Below are 14612 nucleotides of genomic sequence, written 5' to 3'. Positions count from 1 at the left end.
CATCATATATGAATCATATATATATATATATATATATATATATATGCAGGGATATACCAGTCATAATACAGTATAACAGGGATAACAGGTTTAATAACTCTTCATCTTAGGTATTCCAATATATAACACATTGCTAAAATCAACAGTTGCAACTGTGTTATTTAATGAGCTAACAGGAACTAAGAGTTGTATTTTTTTTTTACAAAGATTAATAACTTCTGTAGCAAATGTAGCTATTGCTCATTGTGAATATTAATGGTTAACTAATGAGGTCTTATTGTAAAGTGATACCTATTGGTCTTTTTAGTTTGGTAACACTTTCTATGCAGCCAGTATTTATAAAACATTATAAGGGTATTCTTAAAGCATTATAATGAATGCTTAATACATTATAAAACTGTATAATATGTTATATCAACTCATGAATAATCATTACAACAATCATAATACATCACAATACTTACGAATATGTGGTTATAAGTTTAAGAGTATGATTATTTATAACACACAATGAACACCATATTAAATCAACTTCATTTTCAGTATAATGGACTGTATCACATCTTGACATTGTTTAAGATCTGCACAGTCTCTTACAACAGCTTGTGAGGTTAGATGTTGAATGTTTCTGTTGAGCTAATGTTAATTAATTGATGTGTGAGATTAATACTCCAACTGAAAAAAGAAATTGCAATGTTTTATGAGTTTACATTTTGTTTTTATGGTCCCCTTAAGCAATCGACTATAAGCAACTCACACATTCATCTGATCTGATATCTGATCTTATGCATGGATGAATCATTCACAGTAAAACCAGCAAAATGCATTAAGATTTGTTTTTAACTACTTTAAAAAAGTAATATTCCTCAAAACTGTGACAATCAAGGAGACATTTAAATCTGTTACTCAAGAAATTGCAAAAAAAAGGTTAAGAATCCAAAAAATAAATACTTCAATTTCACATCACCTTAAATGAATGCAAACAGTTTATGCCTAACGGCATGAAATATTACACAAGATGTACAAATATCCACAATGAATGGACATTGTAAAAAGTAATTTATTTTCTGAGAAATACATTGTATATTAATGATTATAATAATAATAAATAATAATACTAAAAAGAAAGTAAACCATTGCCATTTCTGGTATAAAAGCCTGGACTGCTGGTTAATGTGGTACTAAAACACAACCTTAAAATCTGTAGATAAAAGGAGTCTAAGGCTAATCTGCCCTCCCACATGGACCCAGATGTCACAAGCTCTCTCGCAGATATGAGAAGAGGCAGATCAAAGCTAGTTAATAAGGAGATTAGAGAGATTAAAAAATGATCACAAAATCCGCAGCAAACACATCACACCTTCGCTTGCAGCCGAGCCGGAAGAGCTTTACATTACAGACTGTCACAGTTTTCACTCTGTTCAACACTGTTAATCTTGCAGATGGAAGAGCAAGACAATAACAATGTCAAGTTCATGGACTCAGTGCATATGTACTGTACATGTCTCAGTCACCAAATGAGAAGCGTTCGATCACTTGAATTATTTACTCAGCCTCATGTAGTTCCGGTCTCATGTCACTTTCACTATCCCAGTTAATAAAAAATAAAGATGTTCAGCATAAAACCTAGCTGCTCTTTTGGATGTAATAAATGATTTAAGATGGCAAGCTATTAAAAGTAACTAAAAGGAGTCCATATGACTTCTTTCAGGTCTCCGAAGGCAATTAACACTTCAGTGTGAAGAACAGCGAAAATGTGTGTTTACGAGTGGAAAGCGTAAAAATCAAAGGGCGTATATGTGAGGATTATTGGATAGAGATGATTTCTCCGCTGTTTGAGCATCAGGAATGGAAGTTAAGATAAAAACCTCTTATTCACCATCTCTGCAGCTAGACGACAAAAATATGCAAAAATTAATACAAGTTTATATAACAGGCATTCAGAAAAGTGTGAGATACACAAGCGCTCTTCGAAAATCCTTTTCTAAATCTAGAAAGCCTTTTAAAGATTACAAGCCTTGCTCAAACAGCATGCGGGAAAAAAAAATACGCTGAATAAATCATGTTGGCATATAATATTATCTCATACATAATAACATTCTTATATTTTATATTTCAGAACTGAAAATTATCAGCAAAACAGTCTGGTCAAAACATGATTATTTATATTTTATATTCATATTTTATATTTTTGGGGCATTTGGGCAGCATACAAACATCTCTTCTGTAAGACAGATCTCTTGTGTTTTAGTGCTATATAAAACCAAGCACACTGAAGTTTGCTGCCCGAAGGCATTTCACTGAAATAAGGGTGCATTTTAAGACAATGTCAGGATAAAAATAGTACAACTTTTGACATGCACTGAAGCGGATCAATGACAGTTTTAAAATAATGGACTAGCTAGATGATTCTGGCAGTGTCTGTCTTTGGTAAGATAATATGTATGGTCTGTTTTGATATGCTGACTAAAGCCAAGTAACTTAATAACCATAATTACACCATAGACTTCATTGACATCTTGTGTTTACCAAGCATTGATAAAGTAACAGTCCAAAAATGGCGATTGTTAATAATAACCGGAAAAAAATATATATATTTTTTTAAACTACTACCTTAAATACCTTTTGTACTACTGTCGGTAATAATTACTGGATTGGGAAGCTCTACGAAGATGCTTTATGCATAAAGGAAAATTCTCTAATGTGATCTGATTTTAATAAATAGTATCATGAATAAAAAAAATTATAATTTACTTTAGTAAAATTAACATACAGTAGAAAAATATATTATACTATTGGGAGTTTCTTGATTGTGTAAGCAAGGTGCTGTTTTGTTAGCCTTTTGAAAGCATGTTAACAACAAAATCGTTTTAAGATGAAATTCATCTTCATCATTTCAGAAATCTATTACTTCCTACTGACATGGAAGTGAACGAATGATCGGGAAACATCTTAGCATTCTCCACTCCTAGTCTATATTTTATTTATGCACTCCATATAAATCCAGATTTACAAAGCAGCTTTTCGAGCTCATACCTCCAAAACTAATTTCCATCTCTTGTCACAAGGTAAGACTAAATCCTTGGGGATAATAAGAGCGTCAGTAACAAATCTCCTGGAAACGTCCTTTACCTGAACCAGTTCAGAACAGAAGACTCTCCTAAAACCCTGCATGCATTCTCATTTCACCGCAGAGCACCCACACAAAACACACGGTAAACCAGCCTGGCTCTCGATTTCTCAACCCTGAGAAGAACTGACTGAGTTCTGCAGATGATACATGCTGCCAAAAAGGACGCTGTTGTCTCACTTTAAAAATGCATTCGAAGATGATAGATTTTTTTAGACTGCAAAATATCTCAACATTCTTAATTAAACAAGATACATTTTATCAAATAGATAATAAAGTTCTGGAAATATACAGTATCCTGTATCCAACTGTTATAGTTGTGTGTAACTGCAACTGTGTAACTGTTGGAAACTGTTATATTTGTTATAAGCATCAATGTATGAAAAAAATATTATATACACACACACACACACACACATATATATATATATATATATGTGTGTGTGTGTGTGTGTGTATATATAATTATGTAAATATATGCATGGATTATAGTTACATTTAGTAGATTACAGCTGTATAATAATAGTTACATTTTTCAATGATGCAATCAGCAGTTGAAATCTGCTATACTGTATACTCTATATATAACTACAACAATTAAAAATATATATTTTCTGCAAAGCACACAACTCTTTTTAGCCCATTAGTTTTTCTGAAGTAAGCTGTAACTTGATTTAAATGTCCTTAGATATTTTACAGTTCATCAACATTTACAGGCTTTGAACTCCAAGTGACAGTATTTAAAAGACTTATTTTGTTACAAAATTGAATTTAAATGAATTGACTGAAAGAGCATCCAGCTGGAAAAAAAAATAAGAATTAGAAATTATTTTATGATTAAAATTTTTGAGGAACCATCCTTCCTATTTGCTAAGATACCAGAAAACAGGTACAATATCAACATTTTAAACTGTGGTTAAAAATAGTTAACATAACTTCCAGTCTACCACTAAACATTGGCTTCCAATATTAATTTTAAATGTTACAATTAGTTTTTTGTTTCTTGCTAATGCTTAGATATATTATACAAATACTTAATTGAGCTACAACACAAGTATATTAATTTTCAAAAGTTAAAGAGTTCAAAAGACACCAAGCTGAAGTAAAAGACCACAGAAAGAGGCGGCATCTCTGGGACTAGAGTCACCTGGCTCGTGGCACCAATGCTGCCTTTGAGTCATGTTTCACCATCATTAAAACACTGCAGCACCAGTGTGCTTTTCCTTCCCTTTTGTTAAGCTGTTTTCCACAAACGCTTCACCTCACTTCATATCACCATAGAGACCTGGCTGGTGTCAAAGCAATTAGCGTTGAAGAAAGACAGCGGTGGCCATCCTTGACACATCAGCCTAAGCTAATGGCGCAGTGAGATACATCTGTTCTATTGAACTTATTAAATCTCTAATATTATGTTTTTGACATCAGTATACAGAGATCCATACCTCCAGATTAACCTTGCATGACTCCTGCCCACTTAAGTCGCCATATCTGAAACACAACAGATCCTGATATTTATAGATGTTTTCTAGCTTTCAACAGGTCACAATTTGTTCAGCTTAACCCAGCAGGGCTTCGGCATCACTTGACATTGTTTATTCCCTTGTGAAGAGAATGATGCAATGAACATGACTCCACAATCCCCTACTGCTGCAATACGACCTCATTTGAGATCCAGCACCGCAAGACTCCTCCCGTCCAAGACTCCTTAATCAGTGTAGGAACTCTCTGGCCCAAAATCTCAAAGAAAATGGTGGAGGGATAGAAGACTTAACTATCTTTTAAATATGATGTTGGTGATTGTGAATTTGACACTTATAGCTAAACTTTTACAGCATGATGCACATGATGCTGCTTTCAAGTTGTTTAAAAAGGGAACCAAGCCAAGAACAGACAGACTCAACAGACCTGAACCCATTTCTACCCCTAATATAGGTGTGTATATTGTAGCTAGACAACTTATGAGTATGTTTAACTATTTAGCAGTGGTAACCCATTTCTTAGGTTAATATTTTCACCCTTACCCTATAGAATTGTGATTAGGCAATAGTTTTGAAAACAGTACCTTGCACTATATAACAGGGGCATGCATAATACTGCTCTCCTTTAAGATCTTGAGCTGCTAACACAAAGGTTGCAGGTTTCAAGATTTTCAAGACAGTCCTGTGGGAGTAGTGAACTGCTGCTGAGGCCATGTGATGTACCAGCAGGATCTGCAAGGATGTGATTGCAATAACTGCAGCATTGATCCTGAAGGCAGTTTGCTGAATCTCTGGATGTTTTGAGTTAAATGTGCAAAAAATTGTGCAGACTGTTCAAATGTATCTCATTAGATACGTCCTAATCAATCCACAAGCAAAAACTTGTTCTTATACCTGAGTGGTTCCGTTCCAAATCAAACAAATTTCATTTTTTTTTCTTTTTTTTCTGAAGAAAGATAGACATGCATAGTGAAGAAAGCAATAATATTAAAAGACATGGATGACTGTTTACTGGATAAAACACAAATTAAAAATTACAATCTTTGCTTTTGACATCTTATTTTTTAAGTCCCTGTATGGTTCGGTTCCAGAGATACTGGGATTTCAATATGACTCCAGGAGCAAACTATTAACGTGTACACCTTTTCAGAGGTCAAAAACCAAATGTTGGTCACTTTGCAAAAAAATATGATACTTCTTTAATTTTAAAGAGGAATGTCAGAAGAACAAATAAAGTTGAAACTAGAGATATATCTTGTTTTCTTCTGTCAATACTATTGCACTGAACATACATCTGAGTGCCAGAAATATTTTTTTTCTAAACTTTGTGTGCCTATAGCTCAAGAAAAATAGTAAAGATATTACAATGTGATTTTAGATTCTTGTTTTTAATAAACTTTTCATTCATAATCTTCATTTTCAAGGGCCTACATCGTTCAGTCCCAGATATATGGAGACCTCGATAAGGCTCCATTTTTAAGATGAATATTATCCATTTTTAGTAGTTGAAAACCAGACCCCCTTTATTCACAGTCATGCATTAACATGTGCATCTACATGAATCCCACAGAGAGGCTCAAAATCACTTTCCAGAACATTCTCCATCACTGTTCCTGGCTGGTGGAATGATCTTCCCACCCCTATCTGGGAATACTGAATCCCTGGCAATTTTTTTAAGCGAACACTGACAACTGATCTCTTTCAACACTACTTGTCTTCATCTTAAATAAAAAATAAAATAAAATATATATTTATTTTTACTTATTCCTTCTCTTTCTAGTTTGTACTTATTTGAACGATGCCTAAAACTTGGTATTAGGAGCACTTCCTGTGTCTGTTGGCCTCTTTAAGAAGAATCACTTGATGTATTTCCCAATTGTAAAACTCATTGGATAAAAACATCTGCAAAATGATTAAATGTTAATGCTTGTTGCTTGGCAACATTTGAGGGCTGCTTTAGGTCCAGTATTGTGTGTTTAGAATACATCATTTTCATCATCCTCATGAACTCATAAAGAGGATCTCTCTATTCAATCCTGTCCTGTCCTCCTCCAAACCCCACTGTCCTGCAAAATAACCTGTCAGTCCCTGTCCTCTTCTGTTGGTCTCCTGCTTATCACCATTTTTACTACTACCTTGTGGTTTGAATAAAGACTGATTACTTGCTTTCTATAACAAAAGTGTTACTGGTGATTGTTTAAGTCTGCATTTAATAGCATGAGGGGAAGTCATTCAGTAGCACCAACAAACAAATCCAGGACAGAAAAGTATAGCCCTGTCTGGTGTTGTGCTTTGTGACGTGTTGTTAACAAATGCTACATACCAAAGAATACTATACTATGTCCTAATCTTATACTATTTGCCTCTGCCAAATAATGCACTTGATGTGGACTTATGTTGCCTTAGACTTTATGGACATGTATGAGTGAAGACCACATCAAGTGCACCATTTAGGACAAGGGTGTCAAACTCAGTTCCTGGAGGGAACAGTACTGCACAGTTTAGATATAACCCTAATTAAACACACCTGATCCAGCTAATCTAATCATTTAGGCTTATTTGAAAACTACATGATATGTGTGCTGGAGCATGGCTACGGCCCTCCAGGAACTGAGTTTGACACCCCTAGGATGATCCCTTGGTATGCGGTTAATATATGAAGGGGGTACAACCCTAATCAAATGCACCTGAAGGTTATTAAGTCCTTCAGGAACACTTGATAATTGCAAGCAGGTGTGTGAAAGGCAGGTCTGAAGCTGTTTCCCAATGCTGTCTCTGGAGGCACCCAACAGCACTCATTCTGAACACTGTCTCCTTTGTCTGACCCATCCATTGGTCTTTAAAGGGTTAGTTCAACCAAAAATGAAAATTCTGTTATTAATTACTCACCCTCATGTCGTTTCAAAGCCGTAAGACCTTTGTTCATCTTCGGAACACAAATTAAGATATTTATGATGAAATCCAAGAGCTCTCTATCCCTCCATAGACAACAATGATATTACCATGATCAAGGCACAGAAACATAGTAAGGACATTGGTAAAATAGTCCATGTGACATCAGTGGTTTAACCGTACGAAAGTATCAGAATACATTTTTGCGCAAAGGAAACAATATTACAGAATTACTAAATTATGTTTTTATTGTTTTCTTTGCGCACAAAAAGTATTCTGATAGCTTTGTACGGTAGATATTATATATACGGTTATATTATGAATCCAATTTTATTAACCAGTGTCTTTGCTATACTGAACCTTCGATGATCCAATTCAGCCATACTAAGCAAAACTGATACATTTGTGTTTTATGTTTTGGTGTTGAACTTTATTTTCCTGAGTCATATTGTTCATGCGATCTGTTTGATCCGTGCCCTCTACTGTACAGACATTAATTTACATTTCCTTCAGCCTGAGGTGTATTCATTTCACTTTTGGTGTGAAAGGTGTTTTACATTTGCAAAAGAAAAACTTTTTTTAATTATATACGAACAACCAAGCCCTGCCCAGATTTAAAAAGTAATATAAAAATAATGCAGTTAGTTACTTTATTGGAAGTAACACAATAATGCATTACTTTTAAAGTAACTTTCCGCAACACTGGTCCCAATACTAGCCAAAGACCAAGTGTCACCCTGGAGCACAAAAGCAGTCATAAGCAGGACATGTGTTGTTGTAGTAATAGCCAACAATACAGTGCAAGGTTCAAAATTATCCATTTTTCTTTTTTTGCCAAAAATCATCAGGATATTAAGGAAAGTTAATGTTCCATTTAAGTATTTCGTCATTTTCCTACCATAAATATATCAAAACATATTTTTTTTATTAGTAATATATGCATTTATAAGAACTTCAATTGGACAACTTGAAGGCGATTTTCCCAATATTTATTTTTTCACCCTCAGATTCCAGATTTTCAAATAGTTGTATCTCAGCCAAATATTGTTCTATCCTAACAAACCATACATACATTGATGAAAAGCTGATTTATTATATTTATTCATGATTTATTTATTCAATTTTTTAAACATTGTGACTGGTTTTGTGGTCCACATTATTTCTCAACCAGTCCCAAACTCAAATAGGGCACCGCTGACACCACTACGTTTGGACAGTAAGAGGAAGGAACTCACCTTTGGCGGGGCCTCCACTTCCACCACCTGGTTTCTGTGAATGATACCCTTGACAAAAGTCTCTACATTCCCATTAAACTTCATGAAGAGCACATATGTGGCATAGGTCAGCAGCAGACTGATACTCTCCCAGTACATGATGTAGTTATCCAAGAAGAAAACGATGAGCATGATGAGGCCGACGATGTAGAAGAACACGTCCCGAAACAGAGGCCACCACGTCAGGTTCAGGATCTCTCTGGAGAAGACGGCACACATTCCGATGACGAACAAGATGTTGAATACAGCAGAGCCGACGATGGTCCCGATGCCCACGTTACTGTGGGAAATAAATACGCCGATGACAGAGGTGAAGAGCTCAGGAGCCGAGCCTCCTGCTGCCATAAAGGTGGCTCCTGCCACGTCATCGGAGATCTTGAGTTTCTCTGTGATGACTGTGAGCGCGGGGACAAAAAACTCATCGCAGACGATGGCGAGAGCAATGAACATGTAGATCATGCCAAACATGTGTAAGATGACAGCACCGTGCCGACGGTCCTCCAGGCTAAACAGGTCCGTCGGATAGTCACCCTGACTCTCGTTTGACACCGCGGATGAGCGCATCGCTATGGGTGTGTCCTCCGAGAGATTAGTGTGGTAACTCAGGTGTGTGGAGAGCAGTGTCCTGTGTGGGGCGTGGCTCTGTAGCCCCTCCCACTGAGCAGTAGAGCTCCATGAGAAGGCCACTGCACTTATTGCTATGAGACTAATGAGAAGGCCAAACACCCGTGCAGGCCTGAGTTTCTTCCAGGAGTGCTTGTGGACGCAGACAATCAGATGGCGCTGGATGTCAGAGGCCATGGTCGTTTCTCTGCTTCAACGCTCTCTCCCTTTATGCTACAGTCGAGCTTAGCACATGCCGAGAATGCTACTTGTACAGTAAATCCAGATGTCCTTCAGCACACCAGAGGCTTCCTCATATTAGCCTGAGAGAGAGAGAGAGAGAGAGAGAGAGAGGGCAGGGTCTGTGCGTGTGACTCCGTGAGCATCTGCGATCGCTGACTTGTTCTTGCTCTCAGCTGCGTCTGCATTTTCAAGGTCACAGTGAAACGGCACAATGTCAGAAGCATGTCTGCATCCCTCTCGCGCTCCACGCAGCACATTTCACAGCATGAACCTTATATAACCACAAATAAGAGCTCAAAATCATTCCCATTCTGACAAAAACAGATCTCTTTTCATTTTGTCTCATTACTGTCTTATAAAAATGAAGAATGGAACTTTCATAGTCTACTTATAGAAGTCATCTTTTCCTCACTAGACCAACAGAACTGCCTCCTTGATGAGCATGCTATTAAAATACCAGAACTAACGAATGAATTGCAGTTTTGAAGTGTAATGCACATGTATGCATACTATAGTCTGTTAGTATATTAAAGTAATTCACCCCATATATTGTATTGAGGCATTTATGCTTAAGGCTGATCAAATAAAATAAATGTCCAGCAACAATGTAGGATCTGCAGTACAGAAACTAGATGTTCTGGATCATTTGGTAAGATATCAGTTCTTCTCCTGGTCTTTGTATTCATTTATTTGTTGTTTTTTGTATTTATTTATTTATATGTATTTGTTTATATGATTATGTTTCTTTTAATTGCACTGAGGCATATAAAGTGGTTAAATATGAGTTGGTTTAATTCGTTATTTTGGGAATTTCTGATATTTTGACTTGCTGGTTGCTTGTTTTTCTCTCCCTCTCTCGCAGTGATTTGTCATTTCACGTTGTGGACACCATCAGTCAATTTCTCCATGCATAGCAATGTCACTTCTAATCATGCTGCCATTTATCATTTTTCTTTAAAGGGGGGTATGGCTGTCATACCTGAATAATCACCGTCTGTCTGACATGCAACAGACCTGTCATTCTCATGACCTCTGAGCTCTGGGACCAAATAATATGGACTTAAATCTCCAAATATACAATCGCGTAGAACAGTCTCGATAGCTGTATGAAGATGAGTTATTACACTAATGATGCATCACGTACAATGTAACAATTCCGAACTGTTTAATAAAAGCAAATAAACACACTGATAAAGTCACGGATCGAATTAATGAAAAGGGCACTTACATTCACAGGTGACGGATAAACGTGGCGCGTGCAGCAGACAGTCCGCGTGCGTCCTCTCTCGTGCCCTCCAGTTATTCCTCTCCGACTCTGATGATGATGATGATGATGACGATGTTATTCAGGGGCGGAGCTCCGAGCGCGCATCTCTGTATCAGGTTTCATTTTTTTTATTCGCAGACATCACCTATGGCGAGAAGCAACGATCAGACTGACCACAGCCCCGCTCTGTGTGTGTGTGTGTGTGTGTGTGTTCGCGCAGGTGTCGTCGTGTGGCTCAGTGACGTCACGATGGCCGAGTGGAAGCGTTGCCGTGGTTACAGTAGCGGCGTTCTCCGACTCTCGCATCTTCACGAGTCTAGACCGACAGAAATATCAAAGAAACATCACTGTGTTCACAGATACACTCCCCCTCACTTACAATGTGTCACTTACACTAAATGATTCACCATATTATCAGAAAAACGTGAAAGTAGCAGAAATATTTAATATTTAAAATACATTTTGACTTTAAATGAAAAAAAAAAAAAATATATATATATATATATATATATATATATATATATATATATATATATATATATATTATAAAATACAGTAACTAGTCTTGACAATGTACTTTTTCAACAAATTATTTTAAATAGTGATTATGTTTACACCTTTATGCCTATATACCTTATGTAAGGCATATAGATTAGTGGTTTTCAACCTGTGGGCCACCAATTACTATTAAGATAAATAACTATGCTTCCACTATTCAAGCTTGCTGATTAGTTTAAGAATAAACCGCCAATTTATCTTAGATATTTTTGCTGCATACAGAACAACAAATTCAAACATGCATAAATGGCTGTCAACAGGGTCAACATAAATGGCTGTCCGCGTGTTTCCTCCTGACTGCTTGCTCCACTGACTGTCTACCCACTGTCGAGCTCTGCATGGATCTGGTTTTCCTGTTTTGCTGAGCAGTGCCAGCCCGAGTTACTTTCTGTTCATTGCCAGTTCAATAAAGACAGTTAACAATCTAGCTATTAGTTATTAAAAGTCATTAACCTAACAGTAGCAGGGTCAGTTAATGTTTTTGCAGTGGACCGTGCAAACATATGTGTTTGGTTGTGCGGGCCGCGGGTTGAAGAAAGTTGGGAACCACTGGTATAGATAGTGATAAAAATCCCCATAATATTAATGAGAATCAGCTACTTACAACAATTAATTGCAGTAATGAGGTTTAGGAAGAAATGTTCTTAATTGGGAGTCGTAATATAATTTTGAGTCATTTATTCAGCCGGAGAGGAAGGACAGTGAGCTGACAGGGATCATGTGTTGATGCCCTAAATCTCTTATATTTGTCTCAGATTGAGATTCTCAGTTTTTACACTTCTAAAATAATGCTGTGTTTACTGATGACAGGAGTGTGAAAGTGTTGCTTGTGCTATTGTTTGGGAATGTTTAATCGAGTAATCATGTTTTGTTTGGTTTTTCTGTACTGTGCAGATCTATACAGTGCATTTTTGCTGAATCTATTACAATTGCCCACTCAGAATCCAGAATACTCTCGCCCTCTTTAACACACACACACACACACACACACACACACACACACACACACACACACACACACACACACACACACTTCTGCTGTCTCATTGAAAGTCAATGGTTGATGGACACAATTCAGAGTGAGTCATGATTTACAGTCTGCTTGTGTTAGCTCATCTCTCTCTCTATTTATAATGATGACAGAGTCTGTCCTCATGATTGCTCGCTGATTTTGAATGTGGAATATAGAGCAGTTTGTTTATTATTATTATTATTATTTAATAAAAATAATGCGTTAAAATAAATGCTTTTTAACACCAACAGATTCACAAGATAGTATGTTTAGCCAGCCAATAACAGCATCTAAATACTACCAAAAATTTGGAGCCCAACAAATAATAATGTTATTATTATTCAAACAAATAATTTGTTCAAAATCAACAAATCATCAAAGACTCTTACTGTATCTTCAAACACCCATAGTTCATGACCGATATAAGCACTTATTTATCATGTAAAATAATGATCTACTCATATACAGTAAAACATATATTATATGCTGTAATATATATACAAACACACATGTAGGATATTTGTTTTCCTACTTTCACGTTTAATATTTCATGTGTAATTCAGAGCTTGTCATTTCTTTAAAATGGCTTGTAAAACTGACAAGAATTTCTGAGTGAAAATTTTCTTTTTTCAGTGTAGATCTACAATTTATGACCATAAAATGATCTGAAAATCTAACTTGTGTTCTGTAGACAGTCCACCATAGAAGCTGCTCGAGGTTGCCACCTTTTGGTCAGAAGTGTGTCAGAAACTCCTGGAGTCCTGGGCTCTTTCACAAGGAGACAGTTTGGCCACAAGATACTAGGATTTATCCAGTTAAGCATATTTTGGACAGATCTAAGCTGAATATTTCATACCTATAAAATTATAGACTGAAAAATATATCAATCATACATATATATATATATTATCATGTTTATCACTGCAGACCTCGGATCACTTCCTCCTCACTCTTAACCCCAACATGGTTCCTGACACAACACGTACCCCTCCACGTCATCTTTCGACGTAACCTACACTCACTCTCACCCTCCTGGCTGTCTGTATGGAAGCATGTTCCCAACACTTTGAGAAAATAATATAATTCTGAAAGTCATAATAATAAGATACTTTCTCATAATTATGCCTTAGTATCTCACAGTAATGAGAAACCTTCTCACAATAATCACAGTTAATATAGTATGATATTCAGGGGAGAAATATCTTACATAACCTTCTGGTAATAAAGAGAAACTTTCTTTTAATAATGACTTAACGTCTCTTAACAACAACAACAACAACAAACGTGTGAGATAATGAGAAACCTTCTCGTAGTAATCAGAAACTTTCTTGTAATAATGAGAAATTTTCTCAAAATAATGACTTATTTCTCACAATGAGAAACATTCTAAATATAAATTACAAGTACTTATTTTCTCGAAATAATGACTTAAAGGTATAGTTCACCCAATAATCATAATTATGTCATTAATAACTCACCCTCATGTCGTTCCAGACCTGTGAAACCTCCGTTTATCTTCAGAACACAGTTTAAGATATTTTAGATTTAGTCTGAGAGCTCTCAGTCCCTCCATTGAAACCGTGTGTACGGTCTACTGTCCATGTCCAGAAAGGTAAGAAAAACACCATCAAAGTAGTCCATGTGACATCAGAGGGTCAGTTAAAATATAACGGTTAGGTAAGGGGGATAATTTTGATTGCATGATTTAGAAACACCCAGCAGTTTGAAAACACCCACAAGGTCAGTCTAGAAAATCAAAACCAAAATTCTGAACAAGTTATGTTCCAAATTTGAGGTTGATATCTCAAAAAATGAGCTTTCAGTGAGATTTTGTTTGGGAGTAGTACCAAGCTTGTCCACTAGATGACCATCAAACCCCATGAGTAACCTTTTAAGGACACCTTCATTTCCATAAATGGTTTGAGTGACCTGAAACTTGTTTTTCCATACTTTTCTCAATACTTATGAAGTACACATCACAAGTATTAAGGGTCAGTATGGCAGTATTTGATTTCAATTTAACCTCAGAAAACAGATAAAAGTCATGCTACGAGAACCCTGGACTTGTGTTATACTTCACAATGCATCAAAAATGGATATATTGTTTTTCTATATATTCAAAACACTTTTAGACTTTTTTTTTCCCTCCAAAAAT

The 14612-nt window shown here is 36.1% G+C and overlaps 1 protein-coding gene and 1 long non-coding RNA gene across 8 annotated transcripts in view; one reads left to right on the top strand and one right to left on the bottom strand.

Moving 5' to 3' along the window:
* Positions 1-11242, bottom strand: part of LOC132127632 (sodium/potassium/calcium exchanger 2-like) — a 61415-nt gene extending 50173 nt beyond the window's left edge. For 5 of the 6 annotated variants that reach the window (XM_059539594.1, XM_059539611.1, XM_059539621.1 and 2 more), the window contains exons 1-2: positions 10849-11242; positions 8736-9799 (exon numbers count right to left, since the gene is read on the bottom strand). In XM_059539594.1, the coding sequence (XP_059395577.1) occupies positions 8736-9575 (840 nt within the window). In that variant the 5' untranslated portion in view covers positions 9576-9799; positions 10849-11242. The remainder of the gene's footprint in view (positions 1-8735; positions 9800-10848) is intronic. The other variant, XM_059539603.1, reaches the window with a different exon arrangement.
* LOC132127750 (uncharacterized) overlaps positions 1-14612 on the top strand; it is a 461390-nt gene that overhangs the window by 369714 nt on the left and 77064 nt on the right. The window lies entirely within an intron of this gene.

This window comes from Carassius carassius, chromosome 3 (assembly GCF_963082965.1).
Source record: "Carassius carassius chromosome 3, fCarCar2.1, whole genome shotgun sequence".
Lineage (NCBI taxonomy): Eukaryota > Metazoa > Chordata > Actinopteri > Cypriniformes > Cyprinidae > Carassius > Carassius carassius.
This window is presented reverse-complemented; position numbering and strand designations above follow the sequence as displayed.